This window comes from Lolium perenne, chromosome 6 (genome assembly GCF_019359855.2).
Source record: "Lolium perenne isolate Kyuss_39 chromosome 6, Kyuss_2.0, whole genome shotgun sequence".
In the NCBI taxonomy this organism is placed as follows: domain Eukaryota; kingdom Viridiplantae; phylum Streptophyta; class Magnoliopsida; order Poales; family Poaceae; genus Lolium; species Lolium perenne.
The window spans coordinates 86170850-86185038 of NC_067249.2; the positions used below are offsets into that span (position 1 = coordinate 86170850).

General features: G+C 44.4%; 1 protein-coding gene across 1 annotated transcript; it reads right to left on the reverse strand.

Annotated features, from left to right (window-relative positions):
* Positions 1 to 7260: 7260 nt before the first annotated feature.
* On the reverse strand, positions 7261 to 13304 carry LOC127320771 (uncharacterized). Its single transcript, XM_051349843.2, has 2 exons — positions 11498 to 13304; positions 7261 to 7552 (listed from the first exon to the last, which is right to left on the reverse strand). Exons 1-2 carry the CDS (start codon positions 13302 to 13304, stop codon positions 7437 to 7439), a joined length of 1923 nt encoding a protein of 640 aa, XP_051205803.2. The 3' UTR covers positions 7261 to 7436.
* Between the last annotated feature and the right edge of the window lie 885 nt (positions 13305 to 14189).

Below are 14189 nucleotides of genomic sequence, written 5' to 3' on the forward strand. Positions count from 1 at the left end.
CGCACATAGCATTTTTATATCATATTATAATGCATGAGCATTCAAGTTGATAAACATGGTCTAGACATATTCAATCTAGAAAAATCATGTATCTACCCCCTAACCCTAAACTTTGTCTTATGAAGTCAAGCATGCATGAAGAGAAGTGGTTTTTGGTTTCAAGCATGGAAATTTCAAAAACCCTCCCAAAAGCTACATTTTGGAGTGACTAAGAAGGATAGATGCTTAATTTTTCATATTCATGTTTTAAACTTGTTTAAATCATGGTCAAACGTAGGATTTGACCAAGATTCAAATGGGCATAATTTAAAAAAAATGAAAAATCAAGGCACATAGTCTTCTTATGTCATATAGTAAGCATTCAATTAAGTTGATAAACAAGCTCCCAAAAGCTTCATTTTAGAGTGACTAAAAAAGATCCATGCATGCTTGCCTTTTCATTTTCATGTTTTAAAGTTGTTTAAATCTTGGTCAAACCTAGCTAGTATTTGACCAAGATTCAAATGGGCATAAAATTCAAAAAAAAGAAAAATGAAAAACCAAAGCACATAGCTAGCCTTCTTATGTCATATATAGTAAGCATTCAAGTTGATCAACAAGGTCTAGACATATTCAAAATAGAAAAAAGCATGTATCTACCCCTAACCCTTAACTCTGTCTTATGAAGTCAAGCATGAAGAGAAGTGGTTTTGGGTTTCAAACATTGAGATTTGAAGAACCCCCCAAAAGCTTCATTTTAGAATGACTAAGAAGGATCCAGGCTTGCCTTTTCATTTCATGTGTTTAAACTAGCTTAAATCTTGGTCAAAACCTAGGACTTGACCAAGATTCAAATGGGCATAAACAACATTCAGAAAAAATAAAAAATAAAAAGCCAACGCACATATAGTCTTCTTATGTCATATAGTAAGCATTCAAGTTGATAAACAAGCATGTCTAGACATATTAAAACCCGACAAATCATGTATCTACCCCCTAAAACACCCTAAACTAGCTTTGTCTTATATATGAAGTCAAGCATGAAGAGAGAAATGGTTTTGGGTTTCAAACATGGAAATTTCAAGAACCCCCCAAAGCTTCATTTTAGAGTGACTAAGAAGGATCCAGGCTTACCTTTTCATTTTCATGTTTAAACTTGTTTAAATCTTGGTCAAACCTAGGATTTGACCAAGACTCAAATGGGCATAAAAATTCAAAAAAATCAAAAAAAAAATCAAAAACCAAAGCACATAGCCTTCTTATGTCATACTAGTATATAGTAAGCAACATTCAACTTGATGAACATGGCCAGTCTAGACATATAGTAAGTAATATGTATCTAAAAATTATTTTTGGGGATTTATAGGACGAAGTTATAACACACCTACATTTCAAATTGGAATTACTTTCAATAAATCAGCATAAAGTCATTTAAATGTGTTAAACTAGCTAGAAAGCACTAAAAACGTAAAGAGTTGGGAATTTTCACTAATATGTGGCTGATTTATCTTAAAAATGTAGAGGCGCCATTTTGAGTCGTATCTTATGTACCCCATTCACAAAATAAACCTATTTTGTCATCTAGAAAATGAAAAATGAGTTTTTATATACCGAAAAGTTGAAAAAGTCTAGTCAGCAACATTGTTGGGTGATGACGCGTAAAGCACACGCTCGTTGGGAACCCCAAGTGGAAGGTGTGATGCGTACAGCAGCAAGTTTCCCTCAGTAAGAAACCAAGGTTTATCGAACCAGTAGGAGTCAAGAAGCACGTTGAAGGTTGATGGCAGCGGGATGTAGTGCGGCGCAACACCAGGGATTCCGGCGCCAACGTGGAACCTGCACAACACAACCAAAGTACTTTGCCCCAACGAAACAGTGAGGTTGTCAATCTCACCGGCTTGCTGTAACAAAGGATTAACCGTATTGTGTGGAAGATGATTGTTTGCAGAAAACAGTAGAACAAGTATTGCAGTAGATTGTATTTCAGTAAAGAGAATTGGACCGGGGTCCACAGTTCACTAGAGGTGTCTCTCCCATAAGACAAACAGCATATTGGGTGAACAAATTACAGTTGGGCAATTGACAAATAAAGAGAGCATGACAATGCACATACATATCATGATGAGTATAGTGAGATTTAATTGGGCATTACGACAAAGTACATAGACCGCCATCCAGCATGCATCTATGCCTAAAAAGTCCACCTTCAGGTTATCATCCAAACCCCTTCCAGTATTAAGTTGCAAAGCAACAGATAATTGCATTAAGTATGGTGCGTAATGTAATCAACAACTACATCCTTAGACATAGCATCAATGTTTTATCCCTAGTGGCAACAAAGACAACACAACCTTAGAACTTTACATCCTTTGTCCCAGTGTCAATGCAGGCATGAACCCACTATCGAGCATAAGTACTCCCTCTTGGAGTTACAAGCATCTACTTGGCCAGAGCATCTACTAGTAACGGAGAGCATGCAAGATCATAAACAACACATAGATATAACTTTGATAATCAACATAACAAGTATTCTCTATTCATCGGATCCCAACAAACGCAACATATAGAATTACAGATAGATGATCTTGATCATGTTAGGCAGCTCACAAGATCCGACAATGATAGCACAATGGGGAGAAGACAACCATCTAGCTACTGCTATGGACCCATAGTCCAGGGGTAGACTACTCACACATCACACCGGATGCGACCATGGCGGCGTAGAGTCCTCCGGGAGATGATTCCCCTCTCCGGCAGGGTGCCGGAGGCGATCTCCTGGATCCCCCGAGATGGGATCGGCGTTGGCGGCGTCTCTGGAAGGTTTTCCGTATCGTGGCTCTCGGTGCGGGGGTTTCGTCACGGAGGCATTACGTCGGCGGAAGGGCAAGTCCGGAGGGGGCACAGGGGCCCCACACCATAGGCCGGCGCGGCCAGGGGGGGCCGCGCCGCCCTAGGGTTTGGGCACCCTGTGGCCCCACTTCGTTTCGTCTTCGGTCTTCTGGAAGCTTCGTGGAAAAATAGGCCCCTGGGCATTGATTTCGTCCAATTCCGAGAATATTTCCTTACTAGGATTTCTGAAACCAAAAACAGCAGAAAACAAAGAATCGGCACTTCGGCATCTTGTTAATAGGTTAGTTCCAGAAAATGCACGAATATGACATAAAGTGTGCATAAAACATGTAGATAACATCAATAATGTGGCATGGAACATAAGAAATTATCGATACGTCGGAGACGTATCAGCATCCCCAAGCTTAGTTCTGCTCGTCCCGAGCGAGGTAAAACGATAACACGAGATAATTTACGGAGTGACATGCCATCATAATCTTGATCATACTATTTGTAAAGCATATGTAGTGAATGCAGCGATCAAAACAATATATATGACATGAGTAAACAAGTGAATCATATAGCAAAGACTTTTCATGAATAGCACTTCAAGACAAGCATCAATAAGTCTTGCATAAGAGTTAACTCATAAAGCAATAATTCAAAGTAAAGGCATTGAAGCAACACAAAAGAAGATTAAGTTTCAGCGGTTGCTTTCAACTTGTAACATGTATATCTCATGGATATTGTCAACATAGAGTAATATAACAAGTGCAATAAGCAAATATGTAGGAATCAATGCACAGTTCACACAAGTGTTTGCTTCTTGAGGTGGAGAGAAATAGGTGAACTGACTCAACATTGAAAGTAAAAGAATGGTCCTCCATAGAGGAAAAGCATCGATTGCTATATTTGTGCTAGAGCTTTGATTTTGAAAACATGAAACAATTTTGTCAACGGTAGTAATAAAGCATATGTATCATGTAAATTATATCTTACAAGTTGCAAGCCTCATGCATAGTGTACTAATAGTGCCCGCACCTTGTCCTAATTAGCTTGGACTACCGGATCATCACAATGCACATGTTTTGACCAAGTGTCACAAAGGGGTACCTCTATGCCGCCTGTACAAAGGTCTAAGGAGAAAGCTCGCATTGGATTTCTCGCTATTGATTATTCTTCAACTTAGACATCCATACCGGGACAACATAGACAACAGATAATGGACTCCTCTTTTATGCATAAGCATGTAACAACAATTAATAATTTTCTCATTTGAGATTGAGGATATATGTCCAAAACTGAAACTTCCACCATGGATCATGGCTTTAGTTAGCGGCCCAATGTTCTTCTCTAACAATATGCATGCTTAACCATAAGGTGGTAGATCGCTCTTACTTCAGACAAGACGGACATGCATAGCAACTCACATGAAATTCAACAATGAATAGTTGATGGCGTCCCCAGTGAACATGGTTATCGCACAACAAGCAACTTAATAAGAGATAAAGTGCATAATTACATATTCAATACCACAATAGTTTTTAAGCTATTTGTCCCATGAGCTATATATTGTAAGGTGAATGATGGAATTTTAAAGGTAGCACTCAAGCAATTTACTTTGGAATGGCGGAAAATACCATGTAGTAGGTAGGTATGGTGGACACAAATGGCATAGTGGTTGGCTCAAGGATTTTGGATGCATGAGAAGTATTCCCTCTCGATACAAGGTTTAGGCTAGCAAGGCTTATTTGAAACAAACACAAGGATGAACGGTGTAGCAAAACTCACATAAAAGACATATTGTAAACATTATAAGACTCTACACCGTCTTCCTTGTTGTTCAAACTCAATACTAGAAATTATCTAGACCTTAGAGAAACCAAATATGCAAACCAAATTTTAGCATGCTCTATGTATTTCTTCATTAATGGGTGCAAAGCATATGATGCAAGAGCTTAATCATGAGCACAACAATTGCCCAGTATCACATTACCCAAGACATTTATAGCAATTACTACATGTATCATTTTCCAATTCCAACCATATAACAATTTAACGAAGAAGAAACTTCGCCATGAATACTATGAGTAGAAACCAAGGACATACTTGTCCATATGCTACAGCGGAGCGTGTCTCTCTCCCATAAAGTGAATGCTAGGATCCATTTTATTCAAACAAAACAAAAAACAAAAACAAACTGACGCTCCAAGAAAAAGCACATAAGATGTGATGGAATAAAAATATAGTTTCAGGGGAGGAACCTGATAATGTTGTCGATGAAGAAGGGGATGCCTTGGGCATCCCCAAGCTTAGACGCTTGAGTCTTCTTAATATATGCAGGGGTGAACCACCGGGGCATCCCCAAGCTTAGAGCTTTCACTCTCCTTGATCATGTTGCATCATACTCCTCTCTTGATCCTTGAAAACTTCCTCCACACCAAACTCGAAACAACTCATTAGAGGGTTAGTGCACAATAAAAATTAACATATTCAGAGGTGACACAATCATTCTTAACACTTCTGGACATTGCATAATGCTACTAGACATTAGTGGAGCAAAGAAATTCATCCAACATAGCAAAAGAGGCAATGCGAAATAAAAGGCAGAATCTGTCAAAACAGAACAGTTCGTATTGACGAATTTTAAAATGGCACCAGACTTGCTCAAATGAAAATGCTCAAATTGAATGAAAGTTGCGTACATATCTGAGGATCATGCACGTAAATTGGCTTAATTTTCTGAGTTACCTACAGGGAGGTGGACCCAGATTCGTGACAGCAAAGAAATCTGTTTCTGCGCAGTAATCCAAATCTAGTACTTACTTTTCTATCAACGGCTTAACTTGGCACAACAAAACACAAAACTAAGATAAGGAGAGGTTGCTACAGTAGTAAACAACTTCCAAGACACAAAATAAAAACAAAGTACTGTAGGTAAAAACATGGGTTGTCTCCCATAAGCGCTTTTCTTTAACGCCTTTCAGCTAGGCGCAGAAAGTGTGTATCAAGTATTATCAAGAGATGAAGTGTCAACATCATAATTTGTTCTCATAATAGAATCAAAAGGTACCTTCATTCTCTTTCTAGGGAAGTGTTCCATACCTTTCTTGAGAGGAAATTGATATTTTATATTACCTTCCTTCATATCAATAGTAGCACCAACAGTTCGAAGAAAAGGTCTTCCCAATATAATGGGACAAGATGCATTGCATTCAATATCCAAGACAACAAAATCAACGGGAACAAGGTTATTGTTAACGGTAATGCGAACATTATCAACTTTACCCAAAGGTTTCTTTGTAGAATGATCAGCAAGATTAACATCCAAATAACAATTTTTCAGCGGTGGCAAGTCAAGCATATTATAAATTTTCTTAGGCATAACAGAAATACTTGCACCAAGATCACATAAAGCATTACAATCAAAATCTTTAACCTTCATCTTAATGATAGGCTCCCAACCATCCTCTAGCTTTTTAGGAATAGAGGCTTCGCGCTCTAGTTTCTCTTCTCTAGCTTTTATGAGAGCATTTGTAATATGATGCGTGAAAGCCAAATTTATAGCACTAGCATTAGGACTTTTAGCAAGTTTTTGCAAGAACTTTATAACTTCAGAGATGTGGCAATCATCAAAATTCAAACCATTATAATCTAAAGAAATGGGATCATCATCCCCAATGTTGGAAAAAATTTCAGCAGCTTTATCACAGGTAGTTTCAGCAGTTTTAGCGATTTCGAGCAGTTTCTCGCTTTGCATTAGAAGTGGAAACATTGCTAACACCAATTCTTTTATTAGTATTAGTAGGAGGTGCAGCAACATGTGTAGCATTAGCATTACAAGTGGTGGTAATAGTCCAAACTTTAGCTACATTCTTCTCTTTAGCTAGTTTTTCATTTTCTTCTCTATCCCACCTAGCACGCAGTTCAGCCATTAATCTTATATTCTCATTAATTCTAACTTGGATGGCATTTGCTGTAGTAACAATCTTATTATGATGATTCTCATTAGGCATAACTTTTGATTTCAAAAGATCAACATCAGCAGCAAGACTATCGACTTTAGAAGCAAGTATATCAATTTTCCCAAGCTTTTCTTCAACAGATTTGTTAAAAGCAGTTTGTGTACTAATAAATTCTTTAAGCATGGCTTCAAGTCCAGGGGGTGTGTTCCTATTATTGTTGTAAGAATTCCCATAAGAATTACCATAGCCGTTGCCATTATTATAAGGATATGGCCTATAGTTGTTACTAGAATTGTTCCGGTAAGCATTGTTGTTGAAATTATTATTTTTAATGAAGTTCACATCAACATGTTCTTCTTGTGCAACCAATGAAGCTAATGGAACATTATTAGGATCAATATGAGTCCTATCATTCACAAGCATAGACATAATAGCATCAATCTTATCACTCAAGGAAGAGGTTTCTTCGACAGAATTTTTTTTTTTTTTTAGATAAAAGGCAACAGCGTGCCCGACTTTAAATTAATAAAGCCCTGAGGTTTAACAAGGTTTACAGTGCTGCGGCATACAGCTTAGCCAAAAGTAACAACAGACTAGGGGAATAACAACGGTGATAAGACGAAACACAGGAAAAGCAGGGGCAAGCTCCATGGACAAGATATGCTAAGTCTTCACTGGCTTGGTTGTCCTGGTCTCACGGCGGCGTATAGCTCCCTCAGCTTGTTCTCCACCCACCGGAGGCCCTCCCTGTCGCTTGACTTTGCCTTGACGCTCCATAGCTGTATAAAGAGAGCAGTTTTGAAAATCACGTTAGCGGGATGGTTAATCACTTTCTTTTCAATAGTGAGTTTATTACGAATGTTCCACAGGGCCCAAGATTGGGCGAGAAAGAGAAACCACAAAAGCCTACGGGCCCTTCCCGCAAGGCTGGAAAGAATAGCATGGAACTGTGGGAAATTTCCAGGGGTTCGATTCTGATCGAGGATCTCACGGATTGCACTCCAGGCGAATTTTGCAATAGAGCAAGCGAAGAAAATATGGCCCGCATCTTCCATTTGGCCACAGAGGGCGCAGTTACCCGAGGCGGGGCCGTGGCGCGTCGCGATTTGCTTGCTGGAGGGAAGTCTGTCGAGGATGAGCTGCCAAGCGAAAATCTTAATCTTCAGAGGGACTTTGGCTGACCAGACGTCCTTGTGGAAAGCAACCGAAGCCCCTTGCGATAGTTTGGCATACAAAGATTGAACGGAGAACTTGCCCGAAGGTTCTAAAAGCCAAGATACTTTGTCTTTGTCACTCGAAAGGGAGAAGGGTTCAATGAGCCTCCCCAGATCGCTCCATTGCCGCCGTCCATCCAGATTGAGAGAGCGGCGGAAGGTGATATTGCTGTCCCCGGCATCTAGGGCCGCAGCCACCGTGAGGTTTGGGTTAGAGCAGATGTTGAAGAGGTCTGGGAACAGCTCTTTGATGGGTTGGTTACCGCACCACCGGTCAGACCAAAACAAAGTGCGACGTCCATCCCCAATGACGTGTTTCGCACCCAGCTTGAAGAAGTGTTTAATTTTGTGAAGGCTTTTCCAAAATTGCGAGCCCCCGTGTCCGGTGCCCTCGAACAGGTTATCGGCGTCGCGGTATTTGGCCCTGATAATCGTCGCCCAAATAGAAGCCTCATCTTGATACAGCTTCCAAATCCACTTGGACAGCAGCGCAATGTTCATCTTTTTTGAGTTAAGCAAGCCTAATCCTCCCACGGATTTCGGCCGGCAAACCGAGGGCCAGTTGACCATATGGTATTTACGTTTGTTGCCCGCTCCTTCCCAGAAGAATTTGGAGCGGTGTGAGTCAAATCTAGCATGAATCCCATCATGTAGAAGGAAGAGGCCCATGGCAAAAATGGGAATACTATCAAGGCACGCGTTGGACAGGATCAGGCGTCCCCCGGAGGTGAGAAGTTTACTGAGCCACGGTTCAATCCTGCCGGCCAGCTTGCGGACCAAGAACAACCATTGTTCCAGACGGAGCTTCCTGTCCGAGATAGGGAGCCCAAGATACATGAAAGGGAAGGCGCCGCATTTACAGTTAAGCTTATTTGCGACTCTTTGCTGTTCCTCCAAAGGCTGGCCCATAACAATGACTTCACTCTTATGATAGTTGATTTTCAAGCCGGACATGTCTTCGAAGCACATTAGCAAGAATTTGAGGTTGGCTATGTTGTCTTCCGTGTTTTGGATAAGGATGAGCGTATCATCCGCATACTGGAGGTGTGAGACCCCGCCAGGGATCAGGTGGGGTACCACACCCTGAAGGTGGCCTGCTGCCCCCGCGGCAGAGAGGATACCCGACAGAGCCTCGCCGATGAAGTTAAACAGGAGAGGAGATAACGGGTCCCCTTGGCGCACCCCTCGTTTGTTCCTGAAGTACGGGCCAATCGCACCGTTGATTGAAATGGCCGTCTGCCCGCCGGAAACGAGCTGCAGCACTCTGTGGATATAGGCTTCTTCAAAGCCTTTGCACCGAAGCACTTCGGCCAGGAACTCCCAGTTAACCCGGTCGTAGGCCTTCTCGAAATCGATCTTAAGGAGAACCCCTCCTAATTTCTTAGAGCGCAACTCATGCACAATCTCAAGGAGTGCGAGAGAGCCTTCCAACAGGTTCCTTCCTTTGATGAAGGCCGTACGATTCAAGCGATGGTTTTTTGCGCAATGGGGTCTAGACGAAACGCAAACGCCTTAGACACGATTTTGAAGATCACGTTAATGAGGGCAATTGGGCGAAACTGGGCGACATTGTCCGCCCCTGGGACTTTGGGGATCAAAGTGAGGATGGCGAAGTTAAGGCGAGAGATGTCTATGCGTCCCAGCATAAAATCATTGAGAATGTGGAGAACCCCCCGTTTAACATTGGGCCAGAAACGTTTGAAAAACAGAACAGGGAAACCGTCGGGGCCCGGAGCCGTGTCAGATTTCATCTCCCGGACGATGAGATCAAGCTCCTCCTCAGAGAAAGTCAGCATCAGCTGGTTGTTGTCCTCGATCGAAACTTGGGCGTTTGGCGCCCAAGTCCTAGGAGATAGGGTACAGGATCGGCTCCCCTCCGATCCGAGCAGGGCACGGTAAAAGTCATAAATGGCAGCTTGAATCTTCCTGGGGTCATTCGTGATTTCGTTCCCAATATTAAGCGAGGAGATCGAGCATTTTCGTCTCCGGCCATTGGCCACCGCATGAAAGTAGGCCGTGTTGGCATCCCCCTGGAGGGCCCATTTGATCCTTCCTCTTTGGCGCCAATATTCTTCCTCCGCACTCACGATTTGGAGGAGTTGATCTTCAAGATAGTATCTAAGCGCCCAATCATCCTCATCCAGCCCACTGGAATCGGCTTGCACATCCAGCTGCATGATTTGGGCCATCAGGTTTTCTTTCTCCTTTTTGCTAGCCATGCCCACGTTGCGAGCCCAACCTCGAAGATGTTGGCGAAGGCTACCAGACATGAACTGCCACCAGTCAATGATATCCCGGCCTCCCACTTTGGCCGAGAGATTGTTCCAGACGTTGTGGAGCATGGGCATGAAGTCCTGGCGTTCGAACCATCCCGATTCGAAGAAGAAGCGATTACTTCGCTCCGGCCGCCCTTCGCCGGAGTCAAAGATGAGTGGAGTATGATCAGATCCCAGGCTTGTTTCCGCAGAGAGAGAGCACAGAGGGAAAAAACCTTCCAGAGATGGAGAGATGAAAACACGGTCGAGGACCGAACGAACTGGGTTGAGCTGGCGATTCGTCCAGGTAAACCGCGCCCCGGAGCGCGGAATTTCCCGAAGAGCCCAGGCCGCAATGTGCTCGTTAAAAAGATCAATGATTCTCCAGTTCAGACGATCGTTGTTCTTGTCGCAAGCTGCCCTGATAAGGTTAAAGTCTCCGCCCATGAGGAGGGGAGTGTTGGTTCTGGCCACCTTGGCCGAAACTTCCTCAAGGAAAGCCCCGGATCGCCCATGATCCGCAGGTCCGTAAATCCCAATGATCGTCACGATGCGCTTGTTCGCCCGATTGAGGATGGAGGTGCTAAGGTAGAATTGACCCATATCCACCACTCCAACCTCAAAGCTACTGTCGCGGACTCCCATGAGCATGCCCCCGGAATGCCCATTAGCCGGGAGCCAGCACCAGAAGAACTTGTCTCCCACTTCCAGGCTGCGGAGTTCCAAGTCTGTGAAGTCTTGCTTGATTGTTTCCTGGAGAATCACTATGTCAATCTTGTGCTCACGGAGGTAATCCTTCAGGAGAGTCCGTCGCCCCCTACGACCGAACCCCCGGATATTCCAGAATAGGCATCTCATTTGGAAACCCTCCCTAGAGCCCGTGCTTGGCGGGTTAGCGGTCTTGGTCCCACAGGGTATTGTTTCTTCAACACCTTCCTTTTCTTAGCTGGTTTGTCCTTAGGATCAGCGAAGGAGTTATCCTCCCCAATTTGTGCCACAGACCCTTCTTGTGGCACCTGGGGGTCCTGTTCTGTCGTGGCCGCCGCCTGGGCCTTTGCCGCCTCAATCTCTGCGTTGTGTCTTGCCGCTGCCAGATCAGCTTGAGCAAGCTCCCTAGCTTGTATCAAGGAGATAATTTTCTCGGGAGGGCCCAGAGAGGAGGAAGGGAAGATAACACAGCTATCGTGCGCCACCGAGAGCAATTTATCAATAGGAACGGATTGGAAAGCAGTAAAGTTGGATGCGTCGACGTTACCTGGCTTGGCAGAGGGAGAAGCGTTTTTGACAGCGGCGTGGCGGATGGCTCTGGCCAGCACCGGCTCGTCCGCCACCCCCGCGCTCCTTGCGCTCTTCCTTAGTGCTTCAGCGGTGGAAATCTTGGTACGGGGCGCACGGGCCACCGACGCCCCCAGCGCCGGAATGGGAGATTCTTCCAGAAGAGCTTGCGGGGTTGCTGAGACGTCCTTGATGGCAGGAGCCTGGTGCAGCGAAGTCTTTGTCACGTCCATCCCAGGGACGTCGTTTTCCTCCGCGAAGAGTTGAGACCCAGCGGCTTCCAGCATGAGCTTCCTAGATGGGCGGTCATTGTTGCTTTTGCTGCGTCTTTCGCTGGCCCGAAGAGCGGAGGCCGTGGATTCCCCCGAAGCCGGGCTGTGCCAACCTATCTCATGTTTCTCCTCGGCCCCCAAGGCCAGTGCCTTCCCCGGCGTGAGATAGGATTGTCCCTCCTCAGTTTCTTCAGACAGAGAGGTAGAAAGCTGTATTTGTTCCAGGTCTGAATGTCGAGGGGACGAGGCAGGCGGGGAAACGAGCACTTGCTTGATTATGTTGGCCACAGTGGGAAATATGTCACCATTCTCCGTGAGATTCGAACCATACTGAGTGAAAGCAGTTGCCGGGAGCGTGATCATCTTGGCCTGAGAGTCCTTGGAGCGACAGGCAGAGGGTGAGCAGGGGGAGGAGTACCCTTCTGTGGTCATTTGCGGAACAGATTTCCTCGCAAAGCCCTCCTTTCCCCCTGCCGGAGCGGAAGCAGGGGTGTTCTTGCCCTTGTCGGAGTGTTTCTTGCGTCTCTGGTCCCACCTGTCTTCGTCAGTCTCTTCCTGGTCTTCCTCTTTGTCATCTTCTCTGTTTCTGGCCGGTGGAGAGGGTGGGTCGTTGTTTGTTTCCGCCGCCAAGTCCTTGGAGATGGGGACGATACGGATCCGGAAGCCTTGCATATTCACAAACAGCGTGATGTGCTCTTGCAACTGAACAGGGACTTGGCATCCAAAAGCCATCTTGATGGGGCCATTGGGATGGTCAAGTGACTCCACGTCCACCGCGATGGGCCTGCCCACTTCGCGGGTGCTAAGGAGGAGGCGATCTGCGCGGCGAAGGGGGGGCGGAACTCCAATGAGGTGAACCCACACCTCTTCCAGCTTCTCCACCACCAGCGGGTCGTCCGTGGGAACAGTAACGATGGCCTTGGTCTTGCTCATGGGCAGGGTGATGCCGCCGCCTCGGATCGCCATCCGCAGACTTTCTTTGGACGGGAAGACAACGGAATAATCGGAGCCGTTCAGCTTGCGCACCTGCCAAGTCCAGTTCTCATCAACCAAATCTTTGAGTTCATCCTCCAGCTGTTCTTCATTGAGGCCCTCTTTCTCAAGGATGATAAGGGCGGCGTTGGTTGCGGGTTGGTACATCTCCTCATCGGGAACCTCACAGCAGACGAAACCACGGCGGTTTCCTCCGAATCCCGCCCAGTAGGGATCCAGGCTCTTGGAAAAGGAGGCGCACATAGCTGTTGGATGACCGTGCTTCTTGCACTTCACACAGAAAGCTTCCGCGGTACATTCTGCCTGGACATGTCCTTGATTTCCGCAGTTGTAGCAAGTAATGTGGGTTGCGTCCTGGCCGGCGTTGTTGGACCCTCCAGCAGCCAGACCGGGAGCCGCCTGGGCAGTGCCAGCCCCCTGAGGAAGTCTAGGCGCGCGATGCTGTCTCTTCTGTCCGACAGAATTTACCTTCTTACCTTGTGGAGCTCTTTCCGTGTGCCATTCAGAGTAATTGATCATCATATTATCAAGAAGCTTTGTTGCTTCACCAAGAGTGATGGACATAAAGGTACCTCCAGCAGCTGAATCCAATAAATTCCGCGAAGAAAAATTTAGTCCTGCATAGAAGGTTTGGATGATCATCCAAGTAGTCAGTCCATGGGTTGGGCAATTTTTAACCAAAGATTTCATTCTTTCCCAAGCTTGAGCAACATGTTCAGTATTTAATTGTTTAAAATTCATTATGCTACTCCTCAAAGATATAATTTTAGCAGGGGGATAATATCTACCAATAAAAGCATCCTTGCATTTAGTCCATGAATCAATACTATTCTTAGGCAGAGATAGCAACCAATCTTTAGCTCTTCCTCTTAATGAGAAAGGGAACAATTTTAATTTTATAATGTCACCATCTACATCCTTATACTTTTGCATTTCACACAATTCAACAAAATTATTGAGATGGGCAGCAGCATTATCAGAACTAACACCAGAAAATTGCTCTCGCATAACAAGATTCAGTAAAGCAGGTTTAATTTCAAAGAATTCTGCTGTAGTAGCAGGTGGAGCAATAGGTGTGCATAAGAAATCATTATTATTTGTGGTTGTGAAGTCACACAACTTAGTATTTTCAGGGTTGGCCATTTTAGCAACAGTAAATAAATCAAACTAGATAAAGTAAATGCAAGTAACTAATTTTTTTGTGTTTTTGATATAGCAAACAAGATAGCAAATAAAGTAAAACTAGCAACTAATTTTTTTGTATTTTGATTTAGTGCAGCAAACAAAGTAGTAAATAAAACTAAGCAAGACAAAACAAAGTAAAGAGATTGAGAAGTGGAGACTCCCCTTGCAGCGTGTCTTGATCTCCCCGGCAACGGCGCCAGAAATTTAGCTTGATGACGCGTA

Excerpts from the sequence above, each read along its gene's own strand:
- LOC127320771 (XM_051349843.2), bottom strand. The coding sequence starts at position 13,304 with ATGATGATCAATTACTCTGAATGGCACACGGAAAGAGCTCCACAAGGT. Across the intron at positions 7,553-11,497 it reads TTCTCCCTCTGCCAAGCCAG|CTATGGAGCGTCAAGGCAAA; the intron begins GTAACGTCGACG and ends CTCTTTATACAG.